This window comes from Gossypium hirsutum, chromosome A05 (genome assembly GCF_007990345.1).
Source record: "Gossypium hirsutum isolate 1008001.06 chromosome A05, Gossypium_hirsutum_v2.1, whole genome shotgun sequence".
Lineage (NCBI taxonomy): Eukaryota > Viridiplantae > Streptophyta > Magnoliopsida > Malvales > Malvaceae > Gossypium > Gossypium hirsutum.
The window spans coordinates 35400868-35415453 of NC_053428.1; the positions used below are offsets into that span (position 1 = coordinate 35400868).

The 14586-nt window shown below is 33.3% G+C and overlaps 1 protein-coding gene across 1 annotated transcript; it reads right to left on the reverse strand.

Annotated features, from left to right (window-relative positions):
- Positions 1-3: 3 nt before the first annotated feature.
- On the reverse strand, positions 4-13873 carry LOC107904387 (sucrose-phosphatase 2). Its single transcript, XM_016830742.2, has 9 exons — positions 13707-13873; positions 13534-13620; positions 13140-13439; positions 12092-12193; positions 11437-11631; positions 10291-10581; positions 1610-1796; positions 528-574; positions 4-324 (listed from the first exon to the last, which is right to left on the reverse strand). Exons 2-9 carry the CDS (start codon positions 13591-13593, stop codon positions 235-237), a joined length of 1272 nt encoding a protein of 423 aa, XP_016686231.1. The 5' UTR covers positions 13594-13620; positions 13707-13873; the 3' UTR covers positions 4-234.
- Between the last annotated feature and the right edge of the window lie 713 nt (positions 13874-14586).

The following is a 14586-nucleotide window of genomic DNA, read 5'->3' on the forward strand; positions in this document are numbered from 1 at the left end:
ATATATTATGAAGTATATTTTATAATATATTATAATTAAAAATATTAAATATTAGGACAGTTAAGTCAATCAATTATGAAATTCAATAACCAATAACCGACTGGCATAATAAAATTAACCAACCCTACACTCAATTTAACTGCCAAAACCATTTAAACTGAAACCGATTTAAACGAATTGATTAAGTCAGTTTTAACCGACTTATGCTCTCCCCTACATAGTCAGGTAGGGGGCTTAGAGAAACCAAACAGTTCGATGCTTTGTTTCCATACCATCCAACCATGTCTGATGTATGTGCATCCATGTGAAGCCTTCTTCAGCTTGCAGAAAGCCAAGAGCATACAAAAAAATCAGTTAATGACTGTTATCAAACCTGTTAACTGTCAATTATTTATTTTTCTTGAAGCACTCATATTTAACACTTGCATTCGATATATGGGTATAAAAACCTATGTTGGAGATGTATACAAGCCCGATTAAACAGATAACTAGAAATGAATTAAGTTAATGAAGGGGAGAGGGGATACCTTTGTATTCAGTAAGACTGTTGTAAGACAGCAATGTCTTTCCTCACCTGGAAAGATGATTAAGAAATAGCTTATGAGAAACGTCTACAATGTTTCAATTTTTTATTTTTCTTAAAAAAAAAGTTGGTTAGCAAAAGAGAATACAAAAAGAACTCGGAGCCCCATTCATGCAGCTATCTTTAAGAGAATATATTTTAACAAATCTAGGTTTTGGATCACAACATTATGAATTGATAAAGCCGCCTTTAAGAGAAAGCATTCAACAGGTCTAGGGTTTGAATCGCAACCTCTGCTGTACTGGGAAAAAATGTGGTATACACGTAATGAATTGAACAGTAAGATGTTGGCCTCTTAACAATTTTCATGAAAGCTATTTCCAGGAGGCTCTGCGTATGTGCTAGCTCGAAATCAAAATGTTGAGCCACTTTCTTGTTTTACAGGTTAGAGAGCATCACAAACAGAAGAAAACTATTTCCAGGATACTCTGTTTATGTTATTTTGACTCTTGATTTTTCTTAAAGCAATTGTGTCCGACATTCATACCCGAACGTTTTTGGGTATGAACCTTCAAGGACCTCTAAATACATGAAAAACTTTGAAAAAGATTAATTATATCCCTGTTGGATATATATCTGCATCCAACATGAATGGTATAGCAAAAAATGCTAATATCCAACATGAATGCTAAAACGGTTCGAACTACTATTAGATACTCAAACTATATCATTGATCAATTTGCATATTTGACCCAAAGAAGCCAATGAACTGCACTGTTTCTAAAAAGCCACATTAGTTCCCAAAACAGAACTTATTATTTTTTAAATCAAACCTCAAAATAGAAAAGAAAAAAGAAGACATCATAAAATAGGGATTATAAAGACACCTGAGTTCAAGTAACATAGGTCATTCCTGTGTTTCAACATGTCGGATATTTTTTCTATTTTTTGTGGCCATGTGTGTCCAGTACGTATCTTATCATGTCGGAACCATATTCATGTCCAACACTTCCCGGTCAAAGGTGTAAGTGGTTCATAAGGAAAAAAATGTGGGATTATAAAGAGTAAAGATCAAACAAATCATACCAGTTGACTCCCATTTATCAAACTTCACAAGCCATGCATCTGAACCAATCTGTGATGTTGAAACGCGATCCAGCCAAATACAATATTGTTTTCCTTGTTTATCCCCATATAATCTTTTCATCATATCTTCGCACTTGCTCATTGGTTGCTCAGTTCCAGAGGGATGGACAAAAGTACCTAATGGATACTAAACAGAAAAGACTTGATCAATTAACTATCAGCTATTTGAGTCTTCTTTTTTTTTAAAATGAACATAAATCTATGAACTCCTAAATATATGAAAATCTTTTAAAAAGTTGAACATACTTATGCTGATCACATATCCGTGTTCAACACTTACATCCAACTAGCATAGCTGGACAAGATCAAGCATGGACATACAGATATCCAAGCAGAGATTATCAGGTCATTGCAATTCATAGCTAGAGATGATAATGTGATACGGGGTTGCGCGCGGACCAAGATCGAGTTGCCAAGTCACGAGAAACTCTTACGAAAACCCTAAACAATTAGATCTGAAACGAAACAGAAAATTAAAAGATTAGATTTTTGAATTTTCAGATCTGAAATAAAATCCCCAAATCAGCAAAGAATCAAATTGAGAATAGAAATAAGTGTTAGGGTTCTTGAAACCCTCAAGGAGATTGTGATTCTGCCCAATTGAACACCAAGATAGTTTTCCCCAAATTTCAACAATCTAATTTCACCCAAAAAGAGTATGGAAAAACCCTAGAAATTGGGGATTTTTGGGCTGATTCCTTAAGATAGAAAAAGGCTGAAAACACAATAAGAACAGAAAATAGATTAGATAATGATTCAGCACAAGTAGAAATAAAGAAAGAATTGACAGTAAGAAATTAAAAGATAAGTCCTAAGAAGCCTTGAAATCTCGAAAGATCTCACAACTCCCTTCAAACGGCTCTAATCTCCCCTCCAAAGAATATCAATGGCAAGAAGAAGGTTGAAGATGGCTCCCACAATCACAAGATTGTTAAAACAACTTCTAAAGAAAACTCAAGAGAAAAATCTTGGAGAAAACTCAAAGAAAATCCTGCTCTCAACAAATCTGAAATTTTAATAATAATGATAAGTGTTTAACAAGGTGGACAGCCATGCCTTTAAATAGGCCTTATAACTAGTCCTAATCTAATTAGAAAACTAAAATAAAAAAAACTCCTAATTATTTTAATATGGAAATTCGGTCAAAGGTCATTTTATCTAGGACTCTTGGACTGAATATTGACATAAAAATTTAAACTAAGTAAATAAATAAATAAAAATAAAACTTTACAACTTGGGCCACTTTGACAATTTGGCCTGATTTTCAACTAAGTATGGATGGATTTCTTGATTGGGCTGGGAATTTGCTTATTGGGCCTCGCCTTCAAGAATTTGGACTTTTGTGACTCGTATCATTCCCCCCTTCCTCAAAAAGATTCGTCCTCGAATCTAAAAAATCAAATGAACTCGACTTTCCTCTATCGAACGGGACTAATGGCAATTGAGTCCACTGAAAAGAATAGCCATGAGATAGTAAATAGCAACGGAAACAAGCTTGTAGTCCAATCATAAGCATAACAGAACAGGTATAACGCATGTGAATGGACAGATTCAGATTACCATGCAAACAATCTAATTTACTCACCACTGCCTCGTCAAATATTTGAAACAAAGATGGACATGTTTTAAGGCATTCAGTCGTCTCACATTGTTCCCACAAACCATGAATAAATTGCGAGTAATAAATCAAATGGTAAACATAATCGTCACAAGTAGGTATTTGAAAAGATTCACATGGTTCACAGAGTTGCATAATCATACCATGCATTAATCGACGGTCTATAGATTCACTCACACATGCATTATCAAACACAAGAATCTTTTATCAACCATCAAAACAGATAGATCATCAATAAATAAAATAGGACAGTCAAGCACATTTCGATCTAAGTGTTCATCAACACGATCTTTATCACTATCCGAGGAGTACAAAAGTGTTTCAAAGGTTTCAAGCATCTTACCTCGATAAGCAGAAGAATAAGGGTCGATTTTACCTTTTTCATTTAAAACAAACCTTCGCTCATCGGGGGCATAGTGTAGTTGAATCTCCGTTGTTGAGTTAACCTTTGTCAAATGGAACTCAAACTTCATGTACAACCACATAAACTGTTTAAGGCACGAATATAAATTGAAAACAAATTTGGAAAATTTCGTTACCTTATTCTCCAAAACAGATTTGGACAAATTCAAGGATTTTACATAAGGTAATGACTTTATCAACCACAATCGAAGAGTAACAATTAATCGGATCAAAATGAGGGGATCTTTTAAGAACTAAGTCACCAAAAGTTTTATCAATAATTTTCAAATCTGCAATGGACTCGGTTTCTAAAATTTCCTTACCTCGCTTACCTTCGGGATCATGCAGTGTGATTTCATCTTTGCCTAAGTTGATCGTATGAAAGCGTCTTTCATTTGAGAGGTATTGAAGTTGAAAGTTATCTTTCGATCTTTCAAGAACCTGAAAAATAGCAACACAAGAAAAATTCATATCTTGGTTAGTGGAAACATTCCTCACTAGCCTTTCCTCGTCTTTTTCTTTTGTTTCTTTTTCTAACTCATTTTCTCTTCTTTCTTCAACTTCTTTTTCAAATTTCTTTTCTGTTTCACATTCCTTTTCACTCTCAATCTCTTTTTGCTCTTTTTCATTCTCTTTTTCTTTTTCCTCACTTGTTTTAACAGAATTTCTCAGTTTGATTTGGTCCTCATGGACTTGTTCCAGAGTGAGCGGCACTAAGGTAAGTTTCTTTCCTTGATGCTTGAAAGAATACCTATTGGTACGACCATCGTGAGTGACTTTTCGATCCAGTTGCCATGGTTCTCCTAGCAATAAATGGCAGGCTTGAATAGGTACTACGTCGCACACAACTTCGTCTTGATATTTACCGATAGAAAAGGCGATGCGCACTTGTTGAGTGACCTTAAATTGGCTTTCGTTGCTAAGCCCTTGTAGTTGATAAGGTCGTGGATGCTTGGTAGTGGTTAAGCAAAGCTTTTCCACCATCGTCGTGCTGGCTACGTTCGAGCAACTTTCACCATCAATAATAACTCTACAAAGCTTACCTTGTACATGGCAGCGAGTATGAAAGAGATGTTCTCGTTGCTGCTCGCTCTTTGGTTTTGCCAAAGAGGGTTGTCCACGATCATGAAGATCATAATCAGTTCTAGGGACACGCCGAGGAGCGCGCCTATGAGCAGGAGGCTGGTTATCCACATCGTCTTTAATTTGATCTCGATATTGAGGCTCTTGATTCAACCGCACCTCATTGATAGTAGCAGTCAACGCTCGAAGTGCAGCAGCCTGTTCGTCCAACTGTTGTTGGAATTTTTTAAATATGTCACTAGTATTATCACCTGTAGACATTTTTTTTAAAACCTGCAAAACACTCAACACTTAAAAATAAAAGTTATCAAACCTCACTGTTAATCACTCAAAAAGAAAAAATCAAATTCTCAATGAGGTCGAATTCAATCTTGTGAGTTCTTTATCAGAGTTTATATCAACCAATTAGAGAGTGTGAACCAAACTACCAAAGAATCCTAATTTGCACTAGGATGCTAAAAACTGACGAGACACCAATTGATTCGTGTTGCACCGAGGAAGAAGTTGTGCACACGTTTAAATCCTACTAACACAAGAAACAAGAAGGTGTTAGATAACGTAAAGGAAGAATAAAGGGAAACAAATGAAAACCTACAGCTAAGAATCAATAAAAATTGCTGAAAACAGAAAACCCGAAAAACTGCGGAGTAACTTGACAACTTCGTTCGAGGTGTTCCCGATCTCCAAAAATCACGAAATTAAATCTGGAGTGTCCTTATATATTGAATTTTTGATCTGGAAATTTTACGCACCAAATTCAACCCGCTAAATCTTTTTTTAAAATTTTTATTGAATTTCGTATTTTTTTTTATTTTTTTGACTTTTTTGACTGATTTTTTTGCGGGAATAATTTTTTTATATTCAATCACAGTGCCAAAAATATGTATGTAAAATTTCAGATCAATCGGACAACGTTTACCCACTCAAATGATTTTTTTTAAACAATTTTTCTGGGTAAAACTGCCGTTTATGCTTTAAAAAATAGAGATCAGTTTAGAAATCAACCAAGAACACCCAAAACACCCAAAATCTGATACCAAATGATACGGGGTTGCGCGCGGACCAAGATCGAGTTGCCAAGTCACGAGAAACTCCTACGAAAACCCTAAACAATTAGATCTGAAACGAAACAGAAAATTAAAAGATTAGATTTTTGAATTTTCAGATCTGAAATAAAATCCCCAAATCAGCAAAGAATCAAATTGAGAATAGAAATAAGTGTTAGGGTTCTTGAAACCCTCAAGGAGATTGTGATTCTGCCCAATTGAACACCAAGATAGTTTTCCCCAAATTTCGACAATCTAATTTCACCCAAAAAGAGTATGGAAAAACCCTAGAAATTGGGGATTTTTGGGCTGATTCCTTAAGATAGAAAAAGGCTGAAAACACAATAAGAACAGAAAATAGATTAGATAATGATTCAGCACAAGTAGAAATAAAGAAAGAATTGACAGTAAGAAATTAAAAGATAAGTCCTAAGAAGCCTTGAAATCTCGAAAGATCTCACAACTCCCTTCAAACGGCTCTAATCTCCCCTCCAAAGAATATCAATGGCAAGAAGAAGGTTGAAGATGGCTCCCACAATCACAAGATTGTTAAAACAACTTCTAAAGAAAACTCAAGAGAAAAATCTTGGAGAAAACTCAAAGAAAATCCTGCTCTCAACAAATCTGAAATTTTAATAATAATGATAAGTGTTTAACAAGGTGGACAGCCATGCCTTTAAATAGGCCTTATAACTAGTCCTAATCTAATTAGAAAACTAAAATAAAAAAAATCCTAATTATTTTAATATGGAAATTCGGTCAAAGGTCATTTTATTTAGGACTCTTGGACTGAATATTGACATAAAAATTTAAACTAAGTAAATAAATAAATAAAAATAAAAATAAAACTTTACAACTTGGGCCACTTTGACAATTTGGCCTGATTTTCAACTAAGTATGGATGGATTTCTTGATTGGGCTGGGAATTTGCTTATTGGGCCTCGCCTTCAAGAATTTGGGCTTTTGTGACTCGTATCATAATAGGTTGAATATCTATCTATCTATCTATCTATATATTTTTGTAATATTTGATTCACATTACTTTAAAAGTTGAATCCATTTCTTATCCATATAAAATCCAAGTGTCACTATCCGAATTCAAATAGCATTAACCTATCAAATATCCAAATTCATTAAATATCTAAATCTAACAAGTCAAAAAATTAAAAATTAAAGTGGACTCAGATAATGGACATCCAAGAGTTATATTTGCTTCTGTTTTGGATAATATTAATTATAATATCTTAATTCGAATATTATTCAAATCTGTAAAAGGGTTTTCATAAATATTTGAATCTGCACTACCCCAACCCAATTCATAGCAAAACAAATATTAAGGCTCTGTTTGATTGGTGGAAAATATTTTCCGGAAAATATTTTACGGATTTTCCAGTGTTTGATTGGTGTAAAATGAAATCCTAAGGGAAAATGTTTTACAAACACGGGTAAAAAAGGCCCCAATTTATGGAAAACGTCTTACCGATTTGGAATCAGTAAGACATTTTCTGGAATTTCCGGCGTTCTCCCTTCTCTACACCCTCGTTCTCCCTTTCATTCTCCCTTCTCCTCTCTACACCGATCTGGTTTCGTTCTCCCTTCTCCCTTTCGTTCTCCCTTGATCTGGTTTCGGGCTCCTTTTCCCCCCTTGATTTCTTCTTCCTTTTATAAATTAATTTGGGGATTTTCTGCTTGTTTTTGTCTGAGATCTCTTGCTTGGGTTTTCTGCTAGTTTGGCTGTGGTGTTTGGCTTGTCTTGGGCAGACTTTCTTCGCAGACTTGCTTTAGAAAGGTATATTTTCTTGTCCATAGTTTTGTGAATCGGTTTCTGGGTTAGTTCTTTTTTGTTATTGGTTTCTTGTCCATAGTTTTGTGAATCGGTTTCTTGTCCATAGTTAGAAAGATTTTGGCCCCTGTTTATGCTGAATGTCACCTCTGCTCTCACTGATCTGTGCCTACAGTCTTCTGTAGTTACCACTGTATCGTTGTTCGCAGCTTAGATTTTAATCCATGCTTTTGATGTTCTAATAGCATCAAATGTAGTCAAATGTAGTTTAATCCATGGTTTTGTCGTTGGTCGCAGTTTATTACTTATCTAGTTAGAAGTTAAATTTGTTAGTATTTGATGCTAGAGAAAATGGCTTCCTTTGATACTGGCAGTCCTATAGACCATGTGCTGCAATAAGAGGACATAAACTCCAAGGGTTTTTGTTGATAAGAGCCTGCAACTCATTGTAAACAACACCTTGCAAATGAAAATAAGTCATAGCCTCATAAACATCAGTAGGAGTAGAATCTGACAGACAAACTACCTTGGTTCTTTCATATGATTTATTTCTTTACATGTTGGCGTAGGCAATTAAGAACCTTGTTCTTGGAAGACAGCTCAATTATTGAGAAATATGGTCGATGGATTCATGAGATTGCGATGAATAATTCAGTTCTTGAGACTTTAAACTTTTACATGACGGATCTTGTAAAAGTTGGTTTTGAAGATCTCCAACTTATTGCCAGAAATTGTCGTAATTTGGTCTCTGTGAAAATTAGTGATTGTGAAATTTTAGATCTTGTCGGTTTCTTTCATGCTGCTGCTGTTTTAGAAGAATTCAACGGTGGTTCTTTCTACAACCAACTTGATGGGTATGCTGCTGTAACATTCCCCTCGAGGTTATGTCGTTTGGGTTTAACCTACATGGGGAAGAATGAAATGCCAATTGTGTTTCCTTTTGCACCGTTGTTTAAAGAATTGGATCTCCTTTATGCATTACTCGACACAGAAGATCACTGCTTGTTAATACAAAGTTGCCCAAACTTGGAAGTTCTCAAGGTTGAATCATAAAACCATTGTCCGTATTCTATTTTTTTTCATTATGTTCTTTAATTATCAAACATATGTTTTCTGAGTGGAAAAACATATTAATAGTAATTAATTACATTTAATTACTTAATTTTTTCATAAATTTTTCATTTGCTGAAGTCCTATATGAAGTCCTTAATTAAAGTCCTATATGATTTATTTGCTGAAGAGTGAGCTTCTGAAATCTGTATATGTTGAAATCTAAAATCTGTATTTGGTAAGGTTCCCATGGAATTATTAGACTTTTAATTTTTAATAAGGATTTTACTGCATCATAGCTGCATCATAGTTCTATTACCTGCATTCCCCCATTTATGTTTCAATGCGCGAGAGAAATTCTGTCACTTTGTGTTCTATTACCTTGTCCTTGTGTCATCAACTTTTGGATCTTTATGGACTCGATTTAGAACTGGAGTTTTCACATGAAGAAAAACAATTTTCTCTGCTGAAAGAAATTTTAAAGCTTGGTATAGATGTAGTGGTGTCTGATGCATTTTCCTCCATATTTTTTGAAATTCTTGGAACTACATTTTGAGACTTGGAAGCTGTTCTTTCTGGGTTTTTGGTACCTGAACTGCTTGTGGATGAAATATAAGAAACTGCCGCAGAGTGCTCTGAATCTTCCAAACTAGGCACTAACTTGAGGGACTAAAGCTTCTTCCTCAACAGTTTGAGCCTCTTCTCAGCCTTGTTCATTACTTTGGTCTATTCTTTGAGTTTTTTCATATATATATATGAAGCTTGTGTTGTTTCTTATGGGATAAATTTTCGTTTAGGGTTAATTTTAGAAGTTTAAAATTCTAGATTCCGGTTTCAATGTTAATGGCATTGATTATTATGTCAAATCTTGAGAAATGAAAATTTTTTCAGCAACTCATGTGATACAAAATGCATCAAATATGTATAGAACATTATACTTTTATAGCAAATCATAACAAAATTCAACTCTTATGATTTAACAGTCAATCTTCTTTGATAATAATTGCTATCTCATAAATGTTAATTATTTCTTCTATCTTTTTTTTTTGTGAATTTATTCGTTTTTCTTTATTTACAAGTAATCGATATCAAAATCTTTTACGAAAAATCCAATTAGTACATCCTCAAACTATAATCTAGATATTAAATTGGTCTCTATAATCTAGATTTTAAACTGGTCTCTATAAATTTTGATATTGAAAATTATAACTTATAATGTGATTCCTTTAGTTTTTTTAGAACATTAATATCCGATTATTCTTTTTTCTTCCAATTATAACTTATAATGTGATTCTTTTTTCGTCCAATTATAAATATATTAATATTTGTTGAAGTATTGGACACAGAAAGTAGTTTAATTTCTCAAAAAATTATTAATGCAATTATAATTAGCTTGATATAAAAATTTATTAATATATATTAATATATGTAAAAACAACTTTTCCAGAAAATATTTTCAGGAAATCTGCCAAACAACAGAAAATATTTTACACAGATTCAATCAAACACCAGAAAATATTTTTCAGTAAATCATTTTACAGAAAAGTAAAACATTTTCCAGAAATTATTTTACGGAAAACATTTTACTGGCAATCAAACAGACCCTAAATCAATGAAAGAGAAGAGAAAAGAGACATACAAAGCTTGATTTAAGATTCTGCAAAATCTGATCAGACTTCTCAACTTCAGCACGTCGCCATCGCTCGTAAAGCAAATAGAACTTCACAACTTCATAACCAGGACTCAAAACATTTACTCTGCATTTTCCCCAATCTTTGATATCTCTGGGAGACACATTTGGACCAAAAGAGAATTTCCCAATGGCTTGTATTATTCCAGATGCACATCTCTCAGTCGAATGGATTATGTTGGGATTGTTTCTCGCATTTTCAGCACACCACTGTAATAACTCTTCTTGTGCATTGCCAACCTGAAGAATGGAAACGATAATGGGTTGAAAGCTGCATAATAAGCAGTGAAACTGTTCAGTTTAGTGCAATTTTGAAAGAAATTTGTGGTTAATTAATGAAATATCCTAATCAAAGTAGCAAAACTGCTTTAAATTTTAATCCGATTATTATCTAGACTGAATTCGATTACTACTATCCAAATCCATTTTAAGTAACATCATCAACCTGATATCTGATTCTGCTAAATATCTGAACTTACAAAGTCAAGATAATTTTAGAAACAAAGTGGATGATAGATTTAGATATCCAAATTTGAATCCATTATCCACAATAGCATAATGGATTCAAATAGTCAATTCAGATATCTATATCCATTATCTGCAAAAATAAAGCGGATTCAGATAATGGATATTCACAAATTAATATCAGCATCCGCTATAATTAGAATATCCAAATTTGGTTATTATACGAATCCACAAATATCAAATCCACACCATCCATTGCCATCCCTAATTCAATACCATTAATAACTGAACCAACCAAAACCAAATTCACTGATTTGGTCAGTTAAGTTCATTGGTAAACTATTTACATAGTATTTTAAAATTATTTTTACTAATTTAGAAATAAAATATTCATTTTTATATTATTCAACATTAAAAATTAAATATAAAATAAAATTTGACTCAGTTCGAATCTATTCGATTAATTATAGTTTTTCAACTTATGAATTGCAAACAGAATCAAATGCATTCAAGTCATACCCAAATTGAAACTGAATCAACTTAAACAAAAATCTAATCAAAATCAAGCCAAACACTGAGATTTGATTTGATTTTTGCTTTTATAATTTTTTTTCTCAACCGTATGCTTACCATCACACCAAAAACGTCAGGAACGGTGAAAAGCTCAGCATCATTTCCAGAGTCACCACAGACAAGTGAACTAAGTGGAACTCTTCCATTAGCTTTAAACCTTCTCTGCAAATATGCAAGCGCTTGGCCTTTATCAGCACTTTTTGGTAATACATCCAATGCTGTCCCATGGCTATAAATTATTTTAACATCTAGCTGCCAAAAGAAGATATTAAGATCAAAAGCCATTCATGAGACACCATTAAATATCTATGATGTCAAGATTCTTCATTTTTCTTAAAGCATCCATGTGTGAAATATTCAATACATTAGTGTAAGAACTAAGTTGCTTTGACTCGAGTGTCTTATCAGATATGGATATCTGTTTGATAAGGAGATAATAAAAATTTTCGAAGTTTTTCCATATATTTAGAAGATCTTTGGAGGTTTTATTTCATATCCATTTATCGGACATGAGTGTCAACTTTCAAATATTGTATGTCAAGAAAAATGAAAAGTAGGAGTAACATAGTACAACTGTACAAGGTAGAAGTGTTCCCAGACCAGGCAGCCACCCGAAAAATTTTCAAATCCCTTATCCAAACATGCTTTCTCATGCAAATTTTCTTATCTCGTGGTTAAGTGTATTGCATTAAAAAGAAACACACAATCTCACCTTGTGTTTTTCTAGACTTTCTGAAAGTGCCTTGATTACTTCTAATGAATTAGGCTTCTCCAAGAAAAAGCTAACCTTGTGAGGTCGTTGCTCGGTGTCTGACTGCAAAGAAAACACGAAGTTGTTAGCTTTTGTAATGATTATCTATTTTTATATTACTCGAACCCGGATGTGAGTGATAGGGCTGCGTATTCAACATGGGTACACTTAATTTTCAAAACCTTTTTCATATGTTACATCCAGATATATACTATATATATATATCAGACACAGGAACTTCAAGGAAAACAAAGAGTAAAAGCAACATAGATTTTCGAACATACTCATATATGACTCTCCAGATACATGGAAAAAGGCTAAAAAATTGAGCATACACATACCATATACATGTCCATATCTGACATACCTGAAACCGAATAAAATAGGTGTGCACTCTAATATAATTACCATCTATAAACTGAAACTCTTACACTTTGTTATTCAAAATTATCAAGAGTCACTTCCAATGAAATATTTTCTTTAAAGGAAAAATGAGTTTTGTTAGAAAAACCAAAAACAAGGGGTTTCAAAATAAAGGGGGAAGGGAACTGATACAAATAAAACTAATTCCAAAGACGAATTAGCCACTAGCAAAAACACCCAACCTGAGAAAGGTGCTCAAATCTCCTACAAGGGACAACCTTAACCTATGTCGTTCAAGTTCGAATTCAAATTTTCAACACTTAATTAAGAATAAAAAACATATACTAAAAAGAACTCGATTAGGCTTTAATACTCGAATTCAACTCATTCGAGCTATTCGAACTTATTCGAGAAAGACTGAAACAGATTTCTTTTTGAATCGAACTCGAACTCGAATAGCTTATGAGCTCAGATTCTCATTTAGAAGTAATTGTACCAAAATCCATGTTTGACAGGTAAGGATCGATCTTTGAAAACTTCGTAAACTATTCGAGTCTGAGCTCGATCCTTAGCTGAACTAGAAACAAAAGCTAAATTGGCATTTTTTTCTTGCGAAAATAAATAAATGAAGAGTAAAGAAACATGCCTGAGGAATAAGCTGAGGAAACTTAGCAGTTTCCTGAGTAATAATATCTCGGTCCCAATTGAGATTCAACCGTTGCTCCCAATCATAATCAGGCACCATTGGTTCTCCATAAGCAATCTCGGTTCCAACGGACATTATGGTTATATCTGGGGTCAAAAGGGGCTTCTCATTCCTCAGCTGTTTATAAATCCTCGGAGACCTTCCAGTGGAATACACCAGCAAAGAATCGTGGCGATAATAGGCTTCCCAAAGAGCGTTGAATCGAAGAAGGGAAAGGTTCTCGGGTTCTTCATGATCGAACTGGAAATTGAAAAAGAAAGATGAAAATCACTTGGAATTCAATGATTGATTTTAATTTATGAAACAGGGATTTTTTTTTTCCTTTTTTGAATACCATTGTGAAATCAAGATCTGAAACTATCATGAGGCGGGGAGGGCCATTGAGACGATCCATGGGTGGTGGTTTAAGTTAGTTGTTTCACTGCAAATTCACCGTGTTTGATGAGAAATTTTGGTTTAAAATGGAAAAGAAAAAACAGAGGAGGGAAAATGTGGGGAAGAAATTACGAGGCTATTTCAATGGAGATATGTGGGATGAGGACAGAAATAGCCATGAAAATGGAAGCAAAGAGAGAGAAGACTCCACTATAATCTCTATGATACTGTAGGGACGACCAAGGGACTTCATTCCTCACTGTGAATGTTTGTTTACCTATTGGTCACTCAACCTTCTTTTAGATATTGAAAATAAAAAGTTTATAATATGACGAACATTGTTGCATAAAAAGTTAATATGTCATTATATGCATGCAATTTAGTCACCCAATTTTAATAATTTGAGTTATTTAGTTGTTGAAATGAAACTCAAGTTTTTCACTTATACCTCAATTTCAAAGTAAAAATTAAACTTTTTCCCCGTAAAAACCCAAATAATTCCTTATAAAATTGTAGATTTTCTCTGAAAGAAAATCCAGGTAATTTTTTATAAAACCTCAAGTTTTTTCCTCTAAAAAGGAAATGAAAAAGATAAATTAATTTTTCTTGAAAAAATTTAAATTTTTTCTATAAAAACTCGAGTAATTTCATGTAAACCCCAATTTTTTCCTTTCATTTTATTGAGAAAAACAGAAATTAATTCTAAAAAGGGGAAATTAAAAAAATGAAATTTCTAACCTAGATTTTCTCTGGCTTTCCTTATTGAAAAAAAAACTAAATTTAATTCTTAAAAAATAAAAAATTAAAAGAAATTAAAATGATAAAATGAGTGACCAAAATGAAAATTCACCAAAGTTGGTTGAGTAAAATGAGTGTATGTAATGGCAAATTAATTGTAAGTGATTAAAATAATAAAAGTATATAAACGACAACGACTAAATTAATAAAAGTATGTAACGACAGTGCCCATATTGTAAGCTTTTTATTTTCAATGTTCAAAATAAAAAATTAT